Raw genomic sequence first — 24,436 nt, 5'->3', positions numbered from 1 at the left:
GACCGTTTCTCTAAATTGAGCTAGCTAATTTAATTAATACTATTTGATTGAAAGTAAAACTATATTAATGGATAAAAATGATTCAATCATGTGTATCGTTGATCATGAAAAAATATTTTCGTTTTAGTCTATTATGTCATACCACTCTTAGATGGGTGGCAGAGCAAGAAAACTTAAGCAAAAGAAATACTCAAATATTGCAATGTTTATGTAACAAAGAACTGTAATTCAAAAATATAAGATACTACTAATTAATGAAAACAACGTAGCATGAGACTTTTGGATACCTCGAAGAAATTTTCCTATACAAATTTAAATCTGAAATCACCACTAACTTTATAACTATCACAAAAGATAGAAACAGTGAATTTGACTACTTTAATTTCAATTGTTAGGTCAACTATAGTTGGCAAATACTAGTACACGATAAAAAGGATATATATAACTTTTTATCTGGATTTTATTTTTATGGGACATAGAATATGATGTTTGATCAGAATGGTTTTATTTATATAACTATGAAGTTTAGTTCAGGCCAAGAAGAAGAGCTCATAAATTTTTTTTATATAAGATCAAGATTGAAGAATTTGACCTAAAAACTCTCATAAAGTAAAAACAATATAAGGGAAAAAATTTAACTTGGACGCAACTAATTTTAAATTGACATTCAATGAACTCGTCTAAATTCACTTTCAATTACTCCACTTTAATCAATATAAAATTTTGATAGGAGTTTAAGTTGGTTATTGACTTATTGCTAACAACTAATTAATCCATAAACATTGAACTGCATCATCAATAGGAAATGAAATCTTCATGCCCATATTTGGTGTTTCATTTGCATAAATTTTATTTAAATAAAGGAGAAAATATGTACTAGTATTTAAAAACATTTCCTACCCACGGAAATGAGATACTCCATGAAATATTGAAAATTTAATAATAGGGCAAAAGATTTAACCTCAATCAAAAAGACCTTAAGCACTGTATAGTTTTCTTAATCAAGTGTCAATTATAATTATGTTCATATTCGAATGCGACATGCTAGATCGGGTCGTATTCGTATATCATAACTGTCACATATCTCTGAATTTTCTTCATATGCGACATGCGATATCCAGGCGTATATAATGGCTGTCAATAATCTTATTTTAGTTGATTCAAATTAAAATGAAGTATTTATTAAATCAACCAATGATAATGATTCAATATGACGGCCTGTGTCTGAGTTGTGGCGTTGTAAATAGTGGTGCGGTAATCATAATCAGCCCACTAATAATGCATCTTATTTGCACGTCGAGTTCACTTATAAAGGAGTACTATATTTCATAATTTAGGAAAGTAAAATGTGGTACAAGTTTTTACTTTTTGCTGTCATCGACTGCTCAACCAAACCATTAGTACTATAGTTGTAAATCTTATCCAAACAAATATACATCTAGATTCAGAAATGCAGTCTAAATCTTGGTCTATGATTAAATGATATAATGATCAATAATTAATCAAAAACACAAAGGGTCATTATTAAGCAGTTTTAAGTTATATTATAAAATTCGGATTTGATATCATGTTAAGATCATTTTAGGTCATCCTTTATTATAATGACCTATAAATGTCCTACGTATGATTTTGTTCTTCGTTTCTGTATTTAAATTTAGTTTTGCATAGATCGAAAACCAATATTACATAAACTAAAGTAAATATTTGATATTGCATGTTTTAATAGAAATATTTATATCAAATGTAAAAAGGCATTTAATATTTTAATTTCATCTTAAAAATATCTCACAAATATTATAAACAAAATGGCTTCTAGATTTTTAGATGAAAATATAAAATAGAGAAAATTGAAAACTAATTTTTGCCTGCAAATCTTTAATTGAACGTCTACTATTACCAAATTACGTGATGTACCATTGTTACTAATGTAGATATGACACTCAGCTAAAGGATTAGCGATTACGATCATACTATTACCAAATTACGTGATTAAGAGAATGCCAAAATCCAATCCAACGTGAAAATAAATTTATATTGAACGAATTTGTGAATGTATTCTTATTTAGTCATTGATGTATTTCATTTCTCACGAAGTCAACGTGTGCATAGCCGAGGTTCAATTATTTGGAGGACAACTAAATATAAAAAGTGGTGGAGTATTAGAGTGTCCACTACAAGACCGAAACTCTAATAGCCCCGTCCCCTTTTTTGTCCACCCCCCAAATTTATTGTCCACCGCCCTAAATTTTTTGTTTCCGCCACTATGGTGGACACTTTCAATAGCCCCAATCTTTTTTTCATTTATGTTAATTCAATTATAATTAAATTTTCGGACTATACGTAATTAGAAGAAAACGGGTATAAGTGAAGAAATTAAAATTAAACACTACATTTTCGTCGTATTAAAGTACTAGAAATTCCACGCGTCGTTCTAGAAATCATCCATTTTAAATACAAATGGAATTCAAAAATTTTAGTGAGAGAAAGTATGAGTGAATAATTGGAATGGTGTAAAAATAATGAGTGAAATGAGGTGTATTTATAGGTAAATTAAATTGAATTATAAAAAAATGAAGAAACGTCTGCCCCGCTTCTGCCCCGCCCCCCACTATAGGCCGCCCCGCTTCCGCCCGCCCCGGCCGGACCGGAGCGTCCTCGCCCCGAAAACGCCGGATGACCGTTCGCCCCGGAAATTTCGTCCGCCTCGGGGCGGACGTTCTCCCCACTATAGGCCGCCCCGCTTCCGCCCCGCCCGCGGCTATAGCCGCAGCTATCCCATGGTGGACACCCTTACTACAAATCATCAATATTCACCTTCACATATTTCTAAACAAAACTGAAGATGCAAAGAATATAGAAGGTAAGAGAGAGGGGGGGGGGGCACATACTTCGAGGTATGAGATAGCATTAACAAAGTTGTAGCGTTGTGTGATGAAGAAGAAGTTTCCGGGAAATATGAGATGCAGCAATTTTTCCACATTAATTCCACAGAAATAAATGAAAGCCAGTTGATGTTGGAAGATGCTTTTATTTAAAGCAAATATGATTGGGCACAAATTAATTACGTTGCATCAATCCTCCTAACACTTGTACATTTTGGTCAACATCTAATCTCTATAATTGCACTCTTCTTTTCTGTATATTTTTGACTAGTCATCCCAACTTGGAATATAGTACTAGTCAATGTATCATTATTTTGCATTCCTTAAAAGTTATATTAAGATTATCATTTTCTTTCCACTATAATACTAATATGATTATGTGAAGGTTTTCTAGAAGTTCTCTCTTTACACTAGTTGGTGATTAGTTCGCATAACATCAAATTATCAACAATAATCCGAAAAAAATACTTTCGGCCTTAATCCGCAAGCCCAGTCGAGTAGAATTAGTCGGATTCCGCCGAAAGGCGGATTCGGTACACTTGTGGTTAAACAAAAAAAAAAAATTATCAACAATAAATTTAAGATATGATCAAATATAGGCTAGTTCATGATTTGAGATTAATTTGGAAGTTGAGGACTAATTAAAGATTTTATACGATCAGTTTATTATTTGAATGATTTGCATTTTTAAAATAACGCCCAACAATTATTTATATGGTCATTCAATATATCAACGCCAAAAATTTAAAATAATCCACCATTAATGTATTGAATAACATAAAATAACAAATTTGATTATTGATCATCCAATCATAAATACACTTTCTTATGAAACAACCATTGTCTCTTTCCCGCGGCACTAACTTCGTACTAAGTTGAAAATTTGAAGACGAAATCCTACGGAAATTAAGGATTTTTTTAGTATTAAAGTAATTTAACTAACCGACAATATAATATGATATGTGGCATTAATCTTGTGGAATTGTTTTTCAACATTGTTGGTATCCAACACTGAATTGATAGCTGAAGATTTATAAGTCTTGGTCCTTGGATGCATATAATTCATTTCTCGAATCACAAATTAACATGACTTTCGAGTCTTGAACTCCTACAATTCACGATGAACAAAGTTATTTCTTCTTGGTTTAATGGGATTAGTTGATATATTTAATTTTTTACTAATAACATTTCACCTAATTATTTATTTTGTGCAATATTTACTCCCACCGTCTCCATTAATTGTTCACTTTTGTCATTTTCGTCTGTCCCTCATTAATTATCCACTTTCATTTTTTTTACCATAAATAGTAAGTAGACCTTGCATTCCACTAACTCATTTCACTCACGTTATATTACTTCAATAAAAAAGTAGGCTCACTATTCCACAAACTTTTTCAACTCATTTTCCTTTACACATCTTAAAACTCATGACGAAACCAAAATGAATAATTATTGGGGAAGGGGGGAGTATTAGTTTTGTATTTAAACACATGTCACCATTATTAAGATTATTTTCCTAGACCGAGGTAATACTTTCTCCATCCATCAATAGTTGGGACTATGCATGTGTTTTAAGAAATGTAATTAAAATTGAATAGAAAAAGATAGTGGAAGGTTGATCCTACCTTTATATCGAGTAGTATTAATTTTATAACAAAAACATATGGATAAAATCAAATTAGTGGAATATAGGATGTATTAACAAAAAATAGTAGAGTAAATAAAAACTAAATGACTCGTTTATTGATAAATGAACAGACACGCACAAAATAAGATACTGTAATTACTAGTGGAGGGGGGGAGTATGTTTTATTTTTCACACTATAATTCACAATAAATGGCTACAAATTTGTTGACTGAGATTTGAGATAATACACTAGAGGTCCAGTAATATTTCAACTCAAAATTTGGGCTTAGCAATAGCCCAATAATCACCCCAGCCCAATATCAACTTGAAATTCTTTTTTGTAATTTTTCATAGATGATATTTTGATCTCATCTCAATATATTTCAAGTTCCTTTGAAAATTTCATGATGAGAAAAACTCACAATATACACCCGATTTCAAAACTCTCAAACAGTGTCCAAATCTTAGCACCAAACACTTGTTGAATAATAGAAAGGTTTAATTTTCTATACATTGTAAGGACCTATAATCTTGATTGCAACATTTCAAAGTTTAATCTAATCTGTAATATAACACAAACATTGATTGTGAAATCAGTCTTAACTGATATATCAACTAATAGACCTTTTTTCTTTCCTCTTTTATTCTTAAAAATTAACAGAACTCTTTTAGTATCAGCAAAATGGATAACCTAATTGTCATATTAAAAAAATAAATACAAAGGCATATTGAAAACCCACTCAAGTTGGGATAAATGCATTATCCAAATTGGGAAAATTTAATACTCCAACTAATCAACGCCACAGACTATTTTTCAATAAAAGAAAAGTAAAAAAGGCCAAAAAATAAAAGAATAATCCCGCCATTGATAATAACCAATCAATTTCGCATACAAATTGTGGCTGCAAAATCTTCCCGAATTTCCAAATGGAAGTGATCTTGGGAAGCTCCGCCGCTCCATCTTTTGCCGTCGGCTATTCTCGCAGAAATCCCACTGCTTACTCTTCCGAGGTGCGGTTTTCTTCAAATTTCAGTTATTTTATAATTGGATTCAGCTTAATTTCTGAATGGCTTTGAAAATTATATCGTTTTTTGTTAAGTAGGATTTGTTACTCAATCTTATCCCTTGCTTTAGTTGTTCAATACTTTCAATTACAAATGAGGACGAAAATGTTACAAGGACAAAACTAATAATTGTGGAGTTGATTGTGGAATGTGCATTCAAAGATTTGTGCATCGAAATGAAGCTTATATTTTGATGCAATTCGAGATTCTGTAAGTCCATTTTATTATTCAAGATCATTGTTAATGATTTAATTGACTGGGAAAAGATTTTGTTGATTGGCATTGATCATCTTTAGCAATGACCTTTCATATTTGGTATCCTTTTTTTTCAACCTTCCTTTGTTTTGAAATAAATAAATAAATACAAAATCGATGCATTCAGGTGCTTCTCTTGAACTATTATCCTGTAAAGAATAGTGGAAGCTGGTATTTGAAGAGTAAAGAGCAAAATTCTACAATTTGTTTCTCATCTCAGTCTCCTGATCAAAACAACGCATTCAAGAATTTCCCCCGGTCGTTTTGGTGGCCCAATAAGAGACTTGCACTACATTGCAGTTTCTTTGGCCTCAAGGCTGAATGCATTCCCAGGCTCAGGAAAATTTCCATCAGCCTACAGAAAGAAGTGAAACGCGTAGAAACCCCTAACAATGTCATTCCTTCGTTTTCTCTCCATCTTATAGCTGGAGTGATGCTTTTCATGACATTAGGTGTCACAGTCACCAAAACTCCGTCATGTAAGTTTGGGGTTAAGCAAATGGGTTCCCGTTGATATTATAATTCTTTGGATTTACCTCTTCTGATGTTTTATGGTCTAATGCTTGGTTTTATGTAATATAGGGGCCCTTACTGAAGAAAATCTTCTATTTTTGGAAGCATGGAGAGCAGTAGACCGTGCTTATGTCGATAAGACTTTCAATGGGCAGAGTTGGTTTAGGTATAGAGAAAACGCACTGCGCACTGAACCTATGAACACAAGAGAAGAGACTTGTAAGTGTCTATGATTTGTAATTGTAATTTCTGTTTCGCAACCAATGAATAGATAGAAAATGATTGAGAACATTATTACCAGATGGATTCTCTATATCTGTGGGAGCAAAGAAATAAGAGATACATAAATTGTTAACTAGGCTAACCCTGTTAGTTAGTACTTTGTAACAAGAAAATATGCATCTTAACTATGACTACTGTGTGGTTTTAGGATTAGTGAAACCATTCTATTGTAAAGATATTTTGTAGATGACCCTAAAACATTTTTGGATTCTTTTCATGCAAAATCATGCAATCTCATAATCATGTGATAATTACATTATTTCATGCAAAATGATATTGGTTGGCTCTGCCATTAGCAAACATGCAAAATCATATATCTGTCAAATGTCATATGGCATCTCGTATTTATGTGATTATTACATTATTTCAGTTTGGTCGTATGCTTATTGGCTAACTTTCACCTTTAACTGTATCTCTTCTTCATTGTTGAACTGTAGATGCTGCTATAAGGAAGATGGTCGCTACTCTAGATGACCCTTTTACTAGGTTCTTGGAGCCTAAAAAGTTTAAGAGTCTGCGGGTACAGGCTTCTCGCTCTCATCTTTTTGCAACAGCTCATCTATCTTCATTGATCTTGATAGAGCTTTCTAGAATTATGCTATTTAATTTAATTTCTGAGCTTTGAGAACATGTTCATAATCCTTTGAAGGCAGTCAGGAACACGGAGTACTCTTACTGGAGTTGGTCTATCTATAGGGTACCCTAAGAAAGATACATCGGATTCTGGACTGGTGGTTATTTCAGCTGCTCCAGGAGGTCCTGCTTTCAAGGCTGGAGTTTTATCGGGGGATTTTATTCTTGCAATAGATGATACTAGTACAGAAAGCATGGAAATATATGACGCTGCTGAGCGCTTGCAGTAAGTTGCTTCTAATTCACCCCTGCAATTGATGGCATAATACTAGGCCTTTTGTTAGCTTTGTAAATTATAAAAGTAAAATATCCCTTTTGAAGCATGCAAGCACTTCTTTTGTCCAGATTTAAGAAAAAAAAAAGCACATCCAGGAGGAAAAAGAAAAGAACTCTTAGTCAATGCCTTTTTATCTTGGTTCTTTCTTCTTCATTTTTCATCATTTTAGAAATTATTGATCAGCCATTCATTTCACTGGGATGATTCTTTTTCACTTCTGAATGTTTAGCAATTAATTAAATTTCCAAAACTTCACAGAGCAGGAGAAAAAAAATATAGATGTTCCTTAACTTAGCAATTAATTATGTTCAAGATGTCAAGAATTCCATCCCTGGAATTCGTAGGCCCTAACTAGATTTAACCATTTAAGGTAACTATGATAAGTTAAAGTATAAAGTACCTGACTGGTTTGAGTATCTAAATCTGCTATTCAAGTGTGTGCTGTTTGGCTGACTGAGAAGAAAGTGAACTAGCAAACTCCACAACATTTGTAAATTTAATTTATGTCCCAATGGTGGTATTACTACATGCATTTAACGTTAATTTGTCTGTGGGAATGGGATTGGGTGTGGGTTCCAGTCTATTGGTGTGTGGAAGTGAAGTTTTACTGAGTCAGTAACTGTATATAACTGGAAATGATAAATGTTTGACAGGGGACCAGAAGGAAGTAAAGTGGAGTTAGCTGTACGCCATGGTTCTGAGACAAGGCACCTATCGTTAATGTATGCATTTGATCTCTGTTTAAAAAAATATCCTCAATATTCCATTGCTTCTTGTTGCAACTTGAATAGATTTTGTTATAGTAATCTAATCGGTTCATGGGAATTAATATATTTTTCTAGGCTGCATTTAAGTTTGAAGATAATGCACATTCACCTGCACAGTATTGAATTTCGAACTGTAACTATCACTAGTTGCTGCCTTTCAGACGAGAGAAAGTTTTATTAAATCCAGTGAAGTCCCGAGTATGCAGACCTGCTGGTTTGGGAGAGGATGGTCCTCTGGTTGGATATATAAAACTTACATCATTCACCCAAAATGCTTCTGGTACGATTTCCTTTATCTCATGAATTTAGCTTGCCCTCTTGTACTTTAATCTCTGGGCTTATCTAAATCTCAATACCTTGACTTCTGATTCTGACATTCTGTATATTCTCTTTATTCGTTTTGCTTACTAATCATTGCCTCTGCATATTAAATTGGAATATCTGTCTCTTTTGCCAACTTTATTATGATTTCCTAAGCTCTCATGGTTGGTTCTTTTTTAGGTGCTGTAAGGGAAGCAATTGAAACAATGAGGGGGAACAATGTAAATTCATTCATACTGGACCTCCGTGATAATAGGTCACATGCTTTAAACATTCTCGATTACAAAATATTCCTTAGGTCGCATTTCTGAATTCATAAAATATGTTGCAGTGGCGGCCTGTTTCCTGAAGGAGTAGAAATTGCTAAAATCTGGTGAGGTTCCCCTTTTTGTGCGATTGGTTGTCAAAATCTTTCTTTTTTCATTGTTTCCTTGCTGTGGTGAAGGGATTGTCTTGTATCTCACAATGCATATGTTAATTTTATCAGCCTTGAAGTGTATTTATTAGAAAAAAAAGACAGCAAAATAAATTTTCAAGCACTGTAATCATTTATGTGCAAAATGAAACTCAGTGGTGTGTGTGTTGGTCTAGCGGTAGAGTGGTAAATGCCTGAGACCTTCAAGTCCACCTTCGCCGATCTTTAAATATAATGTTTATATTATTAAAAAAAATTTATAAAATGAAGCTCACTGCCTACTAAACGTGCCATCAGAAATAATGGTGGTGATAACTCAAATAGTTACTAGTATTAAGAAACTGAGTATGAGATTCATCCTTAACTTACTAATTTCCTAAAACGAGCTGACCTCCAGCTTTATCAACAACATTATTCTGCTTTAGCTGCAGGCTGAAAACTCATTAAATATCCCTATTTAATCATTGGAGATTCGGTAACGTCTTACTTGGTATTTGTCTGATTAGGTTGGACAAAGGTGTGATCGTATACATCTGTGACAGTCAAGGAGTTAGAGATATATACGAGACAGATGGAAGCAATGCGACAGCAGCCTCAGAACCCCTAGTTGTGCTGGTAAGTTGAGTTTATTCATTTCGCGTTACTTTTGTCCTATCATTGTTTAGCATATTGTAAATCCCTTTATAGGTAATCAGTTCATAATATTTTAAATAATCATGATGTTAAACATTACCTTTTGGAATTAGGTAAAATAGTTGGATATAAGGGATAGTTCCCATTTAAATCACAACCTTTGACACAATTTCCCATTTTGAACCCGCCTTTAAAACGATGCAAACAAGTATATGATCTTTGAACATTTTTTTGTAACTAAAGCTCTCCCAAATATTCTGGCAGCCAAACTTTCATATTTGTATTAATGATCTACTCCTTATCATTTTTAGGTCCTTGTTTTGACAAAATGTCTTTGTAGGTCAACAAAGGAACTGCGAGTGCAAGTGAAATTCTAGCTGGTGCTCTCAAGGACAACAAGCGCGCCGTCCTCATTGGAGAACCTACATATGGAAAAGGGTAACATCCTGCGCATCCTCTTCTTATTCTCGATTCACAAAATCTTATTGCAATACTGACAAATTGTACCATCACTTCTGTACAGTAAAATTCAGTCAGTTTTTGAGCTCTCTGATGGTTCTGGCTTGGCTATAACTGTTGCCCGTTACGAAACACCTGCCCACATCGACATTGATAAGGTTGCTCTCTCTCTCTCTCTCTCTCTCTCTCTCTCTCTCTACTGAAGTATTAACTGATCATGAACGAACTTCTTCTTTTTCATTGTTGTTGTTCTATTTTAAGGTTGGGATAATTCCAGACCGGACCCTACCTGTTTCATTTCCTAAAGACGAAGATAGTTTCTGCGGCTGCCTTCAAGATCCTGCATCTGCTTGCTACTTAAACAAGGTCGAGCTATTCTCTAGATGATGTTTGCTTATAAGATTTTTTAGGATTTCTTCATTCTTTTGAACAAAATTCATTGCATGAACTAGGCTTACTAGGTTAGATTTGGTATGTAAAAGCGATGGTATATTTTTCGTCACTGTAAACACACATGGAAGCATTTAACAAAGACATCGACTTAAGTCGTTCGATCTACATCTACGGGTGGTGCATGTTTTATTATACCAAGATGCGAAGTATACATACATAGAGCTATGAAACAAGAAGGAATTTGCAGCCCATTATTACTCTCTTTTAGGCTGAACTTCTCTCAAAAATGGTTACAACAAACCCAACTTAGGTGACATAACTGAGGCACCACAAGACAAGAGTCTCATGGCTTGGGTAATTGAATCCTGCTAAGCAAATTTAGTTTCTCAACCCTCAACAGAATCTTCAACAAATTTCCCTTCTTGCTAACAAGTCATTTACCTCCAAATTGGTCCTTGAAGTATACGGAGTATTTATTTTCTCTAATTAATTGTAGAAGAAAATCATAAAAGCCCATTGAAGAATTGTAATTTGATTATATATGAAATATTTTCTCTTTCTATCTCTCTCATTAACAGTTTTTCATGATTTTAAGTATTAGTTTTCCACGTCATAAAGGGAAAAAGAAAAAAAAAAGAATTGTTCTGCTCATTATTATTCAACAATTTCATCTTCAAAGCAGCCTTGCTTATTGTGTTCGACATAAAATCAGTAGAAGACTAGCCACATCTCTCTCTCTCTCTCTCTCATTTAAATCACACATTTCCTTGCCAATTTTAGAAAACGTAAATGAAAATATAATGTTAAATAATTCACATTTTTTGAGTGTCTTTTGCTTTAAGAATCAAAAACTAAAATGTACTGTATGTTTTAAAATAATCACACTTGCTTTAAGAAGGAACTGTTAATCGTTTCTTACTTTATAGCAATCTCGCCCCAAAAATAATGTTATTTTTCATATCAAATAAGGTCTTACTAATCACTAACCCGTTACTAATTATATTTTCAATAATACTAGAATCTTTTTTATACATATTTATTTACTACCAGATTCAGAAACTCGATTTACCTAGCAGCTAATCACTGAATATTGAAGGTTACCCACACAGTGCACTTGATTTTATAATCAGGTAAAAGAAAACAATCAATATAAGGCCATCCGCAATGGGCAGACGATGGCACGCCCGATGGCGCGCATCGTCCGCGCCATTCATCGTCCACCCCCACTGTGGGTGTGTGGCATAGGCCGCGGACGATGGCACGCCCACACAGTGCACTTGATTTTATAATCAGGTAAAAGAAAACAATCAATATAAGGCCATCCGCAATGGGCAGATGATGGCACGCCCGATGGCGCGCATCGTCCGCGCCATTCATCGTCCACCCCCACTGTGGGTGTGTGGCATAGGCCGCGGACTATAGTCGCGGCCTATGCTTCGGGCGCGACTTAAACCGCGGACGATGGCCATCGTCCGCGCCATCGTCCGCTCCATTGCGGACGTCGCGGACGATGGCACGCGGACGATGACACGCGGTTTCGTTTTTTTATAAATAGCGTTCATTTGTAACATTTCATTTCACACGATTTCATCTTCGAAACTTACATTTACATAATTACTACGAAATGGATTCAAGCCCCAATAGCCCTACGTTTAGCGGAGATGCGCATTGGCCGGGTACAGAACCCGGCGATTATCGTTCGTTCGGTGACAACACCCATTACGATCCCGATTTCAGTACGGAATCGTATGGGTTGTCTGATATAGAGCCGTTGCCGCACCGCCCAACCGCATCTGCCGATCCCGCCCCCGCAGCGAGCGGTGCCGCCAAGGGGAAGGCGAAGCGGAACCGGCAGCGGGCGCAGAAGTTGCCGCCTCCCGGTGACTGCGATGAGTACGCCCTCGGCCGTACGAACTACACCGACGACGAAACTCTCACTTTGGCCCGGTGTTGGGTAGATATATCGGAAGATCCGATATTCGCCAACAACCAGAGACAGACCGCGTACTGAGAGCGCATCGCGGACCTCTACAATTCAGTCAAGCCGCCGACCGCGTACAAGCGCAAGAGTGAGCAACTCCGCAAGCACTAGGATCAAATCAAGAAGCAAGTGAACTTGTACTCGGCGGAGTTCGAGAAGTGCGCGCGGTCACAAGGGAGCGGCGAGAGCGTGCACGACGTGCGCTCTAAAGCGATGTTGTCGTAACGGTCGATGTTCGGCTAGTTCAAGCACGAGGCCATCTGGGCGCTCTTGAGGGAGAAGCAGAAGTTCCAAGGTGGAATTCTGCACACTGGTGCGCCGAAGAGGACGAAGGTCACCGAAGCTGGTGACTACACGAGCGGCGGCAGCGGCACTAACCCGGTTGACCTCAACCGGACGTACGTGGATGAAGGGAGTTCCGGCACACCGGTGTCCTCCCGGCATCAAGGCTGCGAAGGCCAAGGGGAAGGCGACCGCGACGTCATCGTCGACCACTGCCGCCCCTGTTCCGGACCCGGATGAGCTCCCGACGCATACGGCCACCGCGTTTGCGTCGTTAGCTACAGCGTCGATGGCAAGGACGAAGTTGCAGACGCACAAGGCCCTCAAGAAGTGCACCGACCCCGAACAAGCCGAGTATCTTCGTGCATTACTCGATGAGTTGCGTAGGAAGTTGGGAATTGGCCCGACTTAGTTTTTTTCTTTTTTTAGTTGAATGGTGTAATTTTTTTTTTTAAAACTTCGCCGCTTGTTATTTAGTCGTTTTTTTTACTCATTACGTGTTATTTGAAAACAGTTAAATTAATTAAATAAAACAACAAAATGATGATGTGGCGCGTCATAGAGCGCGCCTTAGGGCGCCCCATTGCAGATGGAGAAGGAGGAGGATAAAAATGCTGACGTGTCGCGCCTTAGGGCACCCCACTACTGATGGTCTAAACAACTACAAGTAGTATAATCCATAAAAATAAATTTAAATTTGAATTAAAGAAAACTCAGTAATACTGGCTTCCATCTTAGCTGTGAAAATGATAAAGGCATTTACGCAAAGTGCCAAACCGACCTTAATTTATCCCCACTCGTCCACGTTGCGCTTTCCTATTGGCCGACCCTTGCCCACACCGGGAAATCAAATCCCACCGTCCCCCTCACGTGAACCTCCGCAGATCGCAGCCGTCGCCTTTTCCCCGCCCAAATACCGCCACGAGTCCGTTTCCACGTGTCACGTCCTGCGCTGTCCTCCATTTCTGAATATCTTATCTTTTCAAACGCCTCTTTTTCAACACCCCCTTTCTCCCTCCTCACTCTATAAATACAAATCCCTAATCACCATTTCTCTCTACACCTCAAAACTAAAACTAAAACTAAATCTAAATTTCTCTGTAGTGATCATCGGTTTCAATCCAAATCTCTGTTAATTATTCCAATTCATAAATGGCAATGAGTTTGCCTCACCAGATTGGAGCGATTTCGGGCGCGCCTTTGGCGGCGGATTCCGCTGGCGCAGCCATTGAAGCGCCTTCCTCTGCTACCGTCACTGCGGTGTGGAGATCCCCCGCCGCATCTAACCTGCGCGTATCCGCGGTGGATTCCGACCGCATCTCCCCGTCGCCGCCGCTCAGTCCGCGATGTGTGCGGCCGGACCTGTCCGTCGCGGCTCAGGCGCTGATGTCTCCGGCCACGGAGGTGGAGGACGATCGGGAGTATGTTGCCGGCGGTGGCGCTCAGGCTAAGGATCGGAAAGGTGTGCCAGTGTTCGTGATGATGCCGCTCGACAGCGTGACGTGGAACCACACCCTGAATCGGAAGAAGGCGATGAACGCGAGTCTGCAGGCGCTGAAGAGCGCCGGTGTTGAGGGGATCATGGTGGATGTGTGGTGGGGGTTAGTGGAGGGAGAGAAACCCGGCGAGTATAATTGGGCGGGATATGTGGAGCTTCTCGAGATGGCGAAGAAGCACGGCCTCAAGGTCCAGGCGGTTATGTCGTTCCACCAGTGCGGCGGTAACGTCGGCGATTCGTGCACGTGAGTGACGTCTCGATCTCAATTACTGTTTCTTTTATTATTTAATTTAAGTTTATTGATTAATTGCGCTTAATTATGTTGTGGTTAATGTTGATTGCGTATTAATTTACTCTTTGAATTTGAGATTGCCTGACAAAGACTGAAGAGTATTGAAATTATGATTTTGCGAATTTATTGATTTTTTTAATGATTTTTGACGGTGCATCAAAATCTGGTACTGCGTTGGTTCAGACGCTTTTCACGTGGGCGGTTGATAAGTTCAAGCATAAAAAGGACTTAATCTTATTCATAGGATCTGATGTCGAAAGTTGAATAGTCATATTATAAAAAGATCAATATCTATTTATTGCATATTTTATGCATATATCCTGAACTGAAATTGCATCTGTATCCAATTTACAGTTACAAATGCTGCTTCAGTGTGTTAAACATTAAACAACAACTAGAGTCATAGAAAATGAAAACGATGAATGAATTTGTTCATCTGTTTCAGCATTCCACTTCCGAAATGGGTTGTTGAGGAGATTGACAAGGATCCGGACCTAGCGTACACGGATCAATGGGGTCGGCGTAATTACGAGTATTTGTCTCTAGGTTGCGACACTATTCCTTGTCTCAAGGGAAGAACTCCCGTCCAATGCTATTCCGATTTCATGCGATCCTTCCGTGACACCTTCGATCATCTCTTAGGTGATACCATTGTGGTATGTTCTTGGAAGAAATCCATTTTTTTCAAATTTCTTGCTACGTTTGTGAGGATTTTTGATACTGAAAGTTTCTTAATGTGATTCAGGAAATCCAAGTCGGAATGGGTCCAGCTGGTGAGCTTCGCTATCCCTCATACCCTGAGGCCAACGGGACGTGGAGATTCCCCGGGATTGGAGCTTTCCAATGCTATGATAAGGTACATTGCATATCTTTCATTTTATCTTGCTTTACCTGCCAGCTTAGATTGTGTGTGATGTTTATATGGTTTGGCCTTTTTGCAGTACATGTTGAGCAGCTTGAAAGCTGCTGCAGAGGCCTTTGGGAAGCCCGAGTGGGGCCACACCGGCCCAACTGATGCTGGGGAGTACAACAACTGGCCGGAAGATACCAATTTCTTCAAGAAGGAAGGTGGTGGCTGGAACAGCGAGTATGGGGAATTCTTCCTCACTTGGTATTCTGAATTGCTGATCGCCCACGGCGAGAGGATCTTGCAGTCGGCCACGAACATATTCGAGAACAAGGGTGTTAAGATCTCTGTCAAGGTCGCCGGAATCCACTGGCACTATGGCACCCGGTCCCATGCTCCTGAGCTCACTGCTGGTTACTACAACACCCGCTTCCGCGATGGCTACCTCCCGATCGCCCAGATGCTGGCCCGCCATGGCGCCATCTTCAACTTCACCTGCATCGAGATGCGGGACCACGAGCAGCCCCAGGACGCGCTGTGTGCTCCTGAGAAGCTGGTGAGGCAGGTTGCCCTCGCCACCCAGCAGGCAGAAGTTCCACTGGCTGGTGAGAACGCCCTGCCTAGGTATGATGACACAGCCCATGAGCAGATCCTGCAGGCTTCGGCCCTGAACTTGGACGGCAGCTCGGGTGATCGGGAGATGTGCGCTTTCACGTATCTGAGGATGAACCCGGAGCTGTTCCAGCCGGATAACTGGAGGCGTTTTGTGGCGTTTGTGAAGAAGATGGGCGAAGGGAAGGACACGAACAAGTGCTGGGAGCAGGTGGAGCGGGAGGCGGAGCATTTTGTTCATGTGACGCAGCCGCTGGTGCAGGAGGCGGCGGTGGCGTTGATGCATTAGGGCTGAGTGTGTTGGGTAGTATGTAGAGAGTAACTCCTGACCACCATAGTTTCCGATCAACACCTTTCGGATGCATCTGATGTGGCAGTATGATGCGTATAAACTTTTGAGAATTTTAATACAGATATGCCTTTTATTATTTTGGTCACAACCATGATGAATTGTGTTATTGTAAATATGTACACAACTGTCTTATGAATTATGATTATATCTTCTTTTAATCTTATGATGTGGAGTACTATATTGAGTTTCTTGATTAATTTTATTCCTTTCAATCTTATGATGTTGAGTACTATATTGAGTTTCTTGATTAATTTTATTCCTTTCAAAATCATTCGAGTTGGATGAGTTCATCAACTGCGATCCACGGGATTCCCCGGAGTTGAGGAATCGGAGTTGAAGATGAGGTTTATGCATTAATCATGATGTGGCGAGGAACCTGAAATGGTCTATCGCATTGTCTTTCTAAAGATTCGATGTCTTGCTTCCTTACATTGATGGATGCATCATTCATGAAATTTGACTCGAAAATTTGAAGTTTCTTATTCTATGTGATCTCATGGTCTATTTGGTAATTCAGAAATAAAGTAATCTTTCAAAACATGGAATCGAATTGAAAATTGAGAAGAGACTCAATTCTTTGAATGCTAGGAGCATGGACTAAAGGTTAGTGCCTAAAATTTCCCTTTTCACCAGGTCAAATGTATGATGACTTCCTTAAAGCTACTAGACGAACGGAGCATAATTGCAGAAGCAACTCTGAGACATAAAGGTGCAATGTAGCTCGCCTAACTTCCTGGTCAGTTTTTACTTGGTGATTTTTGTTGATGAACATGTTGTTTCTAGCTTTCCTGTTTTGCTTGGAGGATACACTTCTTACTCCTCTCTCTGTTGCCTCTTGTTTAGCTTGCTTGTATTGGTCTGAGGTGTTTAATTTTCTTGTATTGGGAATTTAATTTTCTTTGCTCGGATTGAGATCCCCTGCTGTGCAAAATGCCACAACAGGGAGTGCTGTGGTGATCCACACCACAAATTAAATTCCCATACTTGTATTATTATTTTTCATTCCCAAAATGAATGGTGTGGATCACCACAGCACCCCCTGCTGTGGCATTTTGCACAGCAGGGGATCTCAATCCTTCTTTGGTGAATGCACAGCAGGGGATCTCAATCCTTCTTTGCTCACCAATCTTAGAGCGGTTTGAGATTTTCTCTCTTATTATATAAAAAAAAACGTCAAAAACAACACTGGCAAGCGTCGGCCAATGCTCTTTCGCCTGGTCGGGTGACGGGTTCCAAAGGTAGTCTTTTCGATTTGTTAATCCTGAACAATTATTTATCAGTATTGTGCAAGTTGATACATCCCTAAAAGCCTGTTTACGGCTGTGATAAGTTAATCTAAATCGAAATTAAAAAGGTGACACCCATCCAAATTACTAATCAAATTGGACAGTTGTTAAAAACATCAAATTCCACGTGAGTGTTGATTTTTCGAAGTGTTTGATGAGTGCACATAACACAAATTCCACGTGATTTGACATGAATTATCAATTACGTAACAAACTGCATTTTAACCAATTTTCAGTTCAAATACTACTAAAAATTGAGTATGTTTATAGTTATAGCGTATTTATTGGTTAAATTTAAAAGGATAAATATGAATAAAAACAGTCATGTTAGCTTAAGGTAATTAGTTCAGGACTAAGAAATTCAGTTAGTTGTGAATTATGGTCAAGTTTAGTGGCTGTGCCTGTGAATTATAAGCAAAATATGACTAGTTCACTACTAAAAGGCTTCGCAGATGTGTATTGTATATTAGCAATTGTATGTATGTAAAACAAGGTGAATTTCAAAACTGAAAAACTTTGTACAAGTAATAAATTGTAAAAGTGCCTAGTTTATTTGGTTATTATAAAGAAGTGATCATTATTTAAACTAAAGCTTGAATGAGGATACGTTGAAACATGTCCTAACAAGATATTAGTTGGTGGAATGTAATCGAGGCTATAAAAATCAAAATTGGAAAATAGAGAAAAAAAAGTTCTTTATATTAATTTTCTCAACTGAAAATTATGTAGAAACAAATTAAATGAAGATTGTCATGCATGATATGGTATGGACCATTATTTTATTGCTTTTGTTTCTGATTCACATGACACTGCTGAAACTCTGTGGTTCATATGCACGCACTTTATTTTGTGTCTCAAGTTCAACTCTTTTGAGCCAATCAATTTAAATTTAAAAAGTAAATATAAAGAGCAAATACATTTTGTGATAACTCATTTTTAGATGGGACATTTTCGAATAACTAAAAACTAAAAATCATGGGAGATATTTCTCGAATATTCGGTGGTATCCAGAATAATTGCGAATATTTTCTTTTTATCTTAACGTGATAAGATAATGACATAAAATAAACGAATTAACTCGTTAGTGTCCAACTTAATTAATATTGCGTTTATATATATGTTGTAATAATGTCTCCAGACTTAAATAATTTTGAGATTTTTGAAATTTCTTATGGTGTATATAAGAGTTTTATGAATCTATGATGTCCTATCTATGTTTACTGAAGCGTGACACCAGTTACATAATTAATTTGACAACTCTAAAGTAGAGGATTTTTTTATTGAGGGATGGCAATAAACCAACCACTGTTAAAAAATATTCATCAGTAATTAATTTTAATCATTTAACTGAGTTAAGATAGGATTCTAAGATTAAAAAAACAACTAGTTTCATGCCCTATTTACGATTTTTAAAAAATACTAACTGTGATTTTGTTATAAATAGAGCAATTCATGATAAAAAAAAATTGGCTATTTTATTTTTATCTTTTTTATTTTATGTCTATTTTTTAAAATATGAAAATGATTATTTTAAGATATTAGCTTTTAATTTGTTTACACAAAGTGGCTAATTTTATATATCATCGGTCTCAGTATGTGTCTTGTTTTCACTATACAAATTAGTTCCACTGTGCTCCTTTTTCTTATATCCAGTGCCACCTGATTAATTAAAGTATTAAAAATAAGGAACAATTGTTGTGGTAACTATTTCATTTTTTCTTAAACTTTTGTTAGTAATTTAGTGGGTAATAGTATATATTTACAAACAATATACGTGACTGCAACTCCATGATAAGAATAAGACGTAGAACAACATTTAATATAGATGATCTTATTTGTTTCTAGTGTGATTGGATTCAATCTTTTGATGTGAATTGATTTTATGCGTTGATAGCTCTACCAATTTAGGTATTACATAAATCCAATTTGAGTTTTGTTTGATATGTGACGTGCTTGTTTAAAACCAAAGTTGATAAAGGAAAGTTAACTCTATGGTCCTGTTTGTCTGATAAAATTTTGTCTATGTGTAAGTAAATTAATTTATGATTTTGAAATTTATGTATTTATTGAAAATTTTGTCTAACAAATAAAATAATAAATTAACAAGCATCCTATAAACAAAAAAAAGTAGTAGTGCGACAAGATTTTTATTCCATAGATACTTTTTCCTAGTTTCATACTAATTCTTATGTAGTATGATGATTTAGCGAATTTTTGATGGGAATAAATGCAAGTAATAAATGAAGATCACAACACTGAGAATTACGTGGTTCGATTTACTGAGGCAAATCTACGTCCACGGGAAGAATAGAGGGCAAATTTGTATTGCTTGATCTAGCTTACAGATTACAATACTGATTTGCTATATGAGATTCAGGATCTAGAGAGCTTAACCTTGGTCTATCTGATCTAAGTTCTATTTATACATTCGAACTAAGATCGTGGTTTGCAGCCCTGGTAGGGGGGTTGATAACTGCTTAATACCACTAAATAGATCGTGGGTGTAATGGAGGTCGTGGAGATCCTGCATGGGTCCACTATCTCCTTGTTCGGTCGAATACTGAGACCGAACTGCTGAACTTTGCCGATCAGCTTTTGCCGATCTGAGAGTTGAGCTCGATTGGTCGGCTTTTACCGAGCTATAGGCTGTGACCGAACTCTTTGGTTGTGCCGAACTGACTTTGCCGATCAGCTTTTGCCGATCTGAGAGTTGAGCTCGATTGGTCGGCTTTACCGAGCTATAGGCTGTGACCGAACTCTTTGGTTGTGCCGAACTGATACTCTTTCTTGGGTTTTGGGCTGATGGGCCGTCACTGCTATTGGGCTCGCAATTATTGTTTAGTTGTTTAGTTCGTATCCCATCACCACCCCCCCCCCGAAAAGCGAAGTGAATCACTTCGGCATTTCGGATAAGTGTAAGGGGGAGGCTGACGTCAGGGGACGTGCTCTGCACGTGTCTGCATTAAATGTGACAGCAAATCCGGCCAGAGAATCCAGAAAAAGTGGGATTTGAAACGGTGTGACGAATTTGAAAAATATTTCCTTTCTTCATCATTGGAACACTTTTGCGATTATTTCTTCTGCATTCTCTCTCTTTTTCGTAAAATTTTCTTCCGCTTCTTCAAGAATTTCTTCAGAGACTTTCGACCATCAAAGAGTAAGAATCATGTCTTCTTCTTCTGAAACTGTTTCTGAATCAGGTAGTGGTAGGAAGGGGGGTAAGGGATCTTCTGGCCGGAAAAAGTCCGGGGAGAAGACGGTAGAATATTTTCACAGCATTTTGAGTAAGGATACTGTGATATCCTTACACGGAAAATATTTTCTTCCTGGGGGGTTAGTGGTGATTCCCGACGACACTCATAGGGCTAACTCGCCGCCGGAGGGTTATGCCACCGTTTACGAAGCCTGCTTAGAATGCGGGCTTCGTTTCCCTCTTCCCCCCGCCTTTGTAGAGCTTCTTGATTTTTTCCAACTTCCTTTAGGTCAGGTGACTCCAAATTCTTGGAGGCACTTATCGGCCTTTGCTGCCGAGCTGCGTAGACTAGAAAAGGATCTGTCTCTGAGGGCAATCCTTAATTTCTTTCAGTTTAAGAGAAAGGGATCCTGGTTTTACTTGATCCCTTTACAGCCCTTTAGAGCCTTCTGTAAAACCAAATGGCCGATGTGGAAAAATCGCTTCTTTTTTTACAATAGGACAGCGGCTCCGGACTTTTCCTGGAGAGGGCCGAAGTCCGTAATTCCTCATCCTCGGGTAGAACCGTTGGACGAGCTCGAGGGCGGGCTCAATAAGATTCCCATGATTAGGAAACAGTATTTGGAATCTGAGCTCGTCAAGGGTGACTTCGTGTTCGACTCCTCGTCTTCGGACGAAGAGACTGAGGGTGAGGATTTCTTTTTTATGCTTTACTGCTTTAGCGGCGAAAACTGACTTTGTTTTCTTGCTTTTTGGCAGTGAACATGCTAAGCAGGCTTGGTCGCAAATCCTCCGAATCAAAGGAGCCGGAGAAACAGAAAAACACCAGCTCGGCGTCTGATGCCGAGAAGAATCCGAAGAGGCAGAAGACCTCTTCGAGTCAGTCTTCGGATCCAAAAAAGCCGGGATCGACCTCGGCAAGGGGGACGGCGAAGACTCAGAAACCCCCGAAAGCGCCAGAGAGAGACATTGTCCAGGGGGTTATGGATCAGGAGTGGTTACGGCCACTTCGGAACATATCTCTGAGCCCTTTTTATGGCCAAAGGACTTTGTAGAGGTGAATTTTCTTCTTGATTTTCTGGCTTTGCTTCTTTCCTATATTTTTTTGTGGCCCCTCTGTTGACTTTTTCCTTTTTCCATTTTCAGAGGAACAATATGCTCTGCAAACTCGTCACAGTTGAACTCTCTAAAGCATCCAGCGACTATGATGAGATGCAGAGGAATTTGAATGCTGCTCGTCACCAGGCCGAACAGGCTCGGGCAGACTTTGAGAGGGCAAGGGCCGCTATGATCTCGGCTCAGGATGAAGCCCAGCGTGCCAAAGACCAGCTCGTCATCCAGAGAGAGCGGTCGAAACAGAGGGAGGCGGCTGCCGTGGTGGCTCAGGGGGAGGCTCTCCGTGTTTACACGGAGAAACTCTTTTTGAGCAATCAATTTTCGGCCCTTATCGGTGATCTGCTGAAATTGATGACCGATAATGCTGAGCAGGAACCCGAAGTCGTCTTGCCGCTGTATGGCCGAGAGATTGCAGCGCGTCTCCAGAGTCTGCCGCTCCTTGAGGAGCTTGCGTCTTCATCGGTCCTGCTTTCTGCTGAACGAGTCCGTAATTGCCGTGCTGACCGTGACGAGAACATGGAGGCCATCTTTGCCTCCTTGGGGCCTGTTTCACCCGCTTCAATTTTCAAAGAAGAGGGTGAGCAGGAAAATGAGGCCGGCAAGGAGACCGAGCAGGAGGATCAGCAGACCGGCGACGGGCACGCCGAGCAAGAGGTGCAGCAGATCGGCGATGGGGGCGCCGAGCAGGAGGGAGGGAGGAGGGAGGCCGAGGCTGAGACCGAGGTCGACAAGGAGAAAGAAGCTGAAACCCACAGGGAAGCCGGAGACGAAACTGGCGGAGTATGATTTCGTCTCCCTTCTCTTAGTTTAGTTTCCTTCTTTCTATTTGTAAAATGGCCTTGAAGCCCTCCTTGTGTAAATTTTTTCTTGTGAACGAAAAAAAATTCTTCTTTCTACACTCGTGTCTTCCTTATAGCTTTTCTTAATCTCTTTTACTCCTATTGTGGTTTACTGCCTGCTCGGTAAACTGAAATGCCGAACTGACATAGCTGCTTCGTATTCTTAACTCTAAGGAGCTGGAGGTACTTCACTGGAAGCGGCTATACTCTTTGGCTTTAAATGAAGCTGAGAAAAAAGCTATAGATGACCAGATGAAGTATGATGAACTCTTGGCTCGTTTAGTGGAGCTGGAGTCCAACAATAAGGACTTAGAGTCCATAAAGAAAGATCTGGAGGCCGAGCTGAATACTGTCATCGCTGAGAGGACTGCATATGAAGATTTCATCTGCGGGCGCGGGGGAATGACTATATCTGAAGTTCAGAATCAAGTTGATGAACTGTGGGAGGAGCTTCATGTACTCCGGAAGAACAATGTGCTGGAGAGCTCGGCTTGCCAACAAGTTGTGAAATCATTGCGGCGCTTGGCTTCTCTGTACGACATCATTCTTTCCCGGCGTCCCTCAATCGAGAGATTCCTTAGCCGTTTCCCGCTAACAGATGCTCACACTCCAACTCAAACCTCTAATCCACTTACTCAAATTTCTACTCCAAATCAGCAACGGACTCAGGAGCAACCGGAAACGTCAAGACAAGAACGCCCTGAAGTTCGTAGAGGAGTTGTGAATATGAGTGAGCAAGATCAGCAAATGCTTCGTGAAGAGACTCTTCGCCGCCGAGGTGCTAGAACTTCCCGGACTCAGGGAAGAGGCGGTAGGTCGATCAGAGCATCTCGTCCACCTACTTATTCTTCAACTGCTCGGAACGCCCGAACTCAGCATCATGAGGATTTTTCGGATAGGTGGCTCAACTTTAGCAATCGTAGACAGTAGAATAGTCCTTTGTAATGGTGTAACGCATTCTCGTAGGGCAGCGGAATTGTATGCCCAACAAGACTTAGTAAATGAAATTTTTTCATTTCGCTTCTATCACTGCGTATTTACAGTTCAGCGATTTTTTATTTCATTTATTGTACTCGTCCTCGGTCTTATGAAGTAAACTCTTCTTTGACCGGACTGAGTTAGTGTCCTTATTTGGCGAGTTTTATCGCTTGGATTGGACTTTCCCTGTACTCGTCCTCGGTCTTATGAAGTAAACTCTTCTTTGACCGGACTTAGTTAGTGTCCTTATTTGGCGAGTTTTATCGCTTGGATTGGACTTTCCCTAGTTAACCGGAGTGGTTTTCGGCTTATTGCAGTTCGTTTCAGACGAATTGCTTGTTTCTTAAGCTGAATTGTGGAATCTTGTATCTTCCTTAGAAGCTTGGACTCACAATTGTCTTTAATACATGATCTAAAAGAAGGGGATCAGCCTTTAAGGAACAATATACCTCAGTAACATTTGTAAGAGACAAAATGCACATAACCCTAGGACCGAACTAGACACAAGAACAATAAAAATAAGAAAGCACATAACCCTAGGACCGAACTAGACACAAGACTGACCGGACCTTGTCTCTTACAAATAGAACTTCTTGAGGTTGGAAATATGCCATGTTCGGGGTACTTGTTCTCCTGAC

At 39.0% G+C, this 24,436-nt stretch overlaps 2 protein-coding genes across 2 annotated transcripts; both read left to right on the top strand.

The window, feature by feature from the left end:
* The first annotated feature begins 5,362 nt into the window (after positions 1-5,362).
* Positions 5,363-10,687, top strand: LOC121801526 (carboxyl-terminal-processing peptidase 2, chloroplastic-like). The gene is made up of 13 exons (XM_042201034.1): positions 5,363-5,520; positions 5,957-6,308; positions 6,412-6,561; positions 7,062-7,144; positions 7,278-7,483; positions 8,188-8,256; positions 8,463-8,581; positions 8,803-8,878; positions 8,954-8,995; positions 9,544-9,652; positions 10,011-10,108; positions 10,194-10,287; positions 10,391-10,687. Exons 1-13 carry the CDS (start codon positions 5,437-5,439, stop codon positions 10,514-10,516), a joined length of 1,608 nt encoding a protein of 535 aa, XP_042056968.1. The 5' UTR covers positions 5,363-5,436; the 3' UTR covers positions 10,517-10,687.
* Positions 10,688-13,817: 3,130 nt separating this feature from the next.
* LOC121799734 (beta-amylase 1, chloroplastic-like) lies at positions 13,818-16,549 on the top strand. The gene is made up of 4 exons (XM_042199189.1): positions 13,818-14,527; positions 15,021-15,231; positions 15,321-15,431; positions 15,517-16,549. Exons 1-4 carry the CDS (start codon positions 13,938-13,940, stop codon positions 16,321-16,323), a joined length of 1,719 nt encoding a protein of 572 aa, XP_042055123.1. The 5' UTR covers positions 13,818-13,937; the 3' UTR covers positions 16,324-16,549.
* Positions 16,550-24,436: the final 7,887 nt, after the last annotated feature.

This window comes from Salvia splendens, chromosome 4, assembly GCF_004379255.2.
Source record: "Salvia splendens isolate huo1 chromosome 4, SspV2, whole genome shotgun sequence".
Taxonomy (NCBI): Eukaryota; Viridiplantae; Streptophyta; class Magnoliopsida; order Lamiales; family Lamiaceae; genus Salvia; species Salvia splendens.
Note: the sequence above shows the minus strand (reverse complement) of the source record. Positions and strands in the feature narration are given on the sequence as shown.

Excerpts from the sequence above, each read along its gene's own strand:
- LOC121801526 (XM_042201034.1), top strand. The coding sequence starts at position 5,437 with ATGGAAGTGATCTTGGGAAGCTCCGCCGCTCCATCTTTTGCCGTCGGC. Across the intron at positions 7,145-7,277 it reads AAAAGTTTAAGAGTCTGCGG|TCAGGAACACGGAGTACTCT; the intron begins GTACAGGCTTCT and ends CTTTGAAGGCAG. Across the intron at positions 8,257-8,462 it reads ACAAGGCACCTATCGTTAAT|ACGAGAGAAAGTTTTATTAA; the intron begins GTATGCATTTGA and ends GCTGCCTTTCAG.
- LOC121799734 (XM_042199189.1), top strand. The coding sequence starts at position 13,938 with ATGGCAATGAGTTTGCCTCACCAGATTGGAGCGATTTCGGGCGCGCCT. Across the intron at positions 14,528-15,020 it reads AACGTCGGCGATTCGTGCAC|CATTCCACTTCCGAAATGGG; the intron begins GTGAGTGACGTC and ends CATCTGTTTCAG. Across the intron at positions 15,232-15,320 it reads TCTTAGGTGATACCATTGTG|GAAATCCAAGTCGGAATGGG; the intron begins GTATGTTCTTGG and ends AATGTGATTCAG.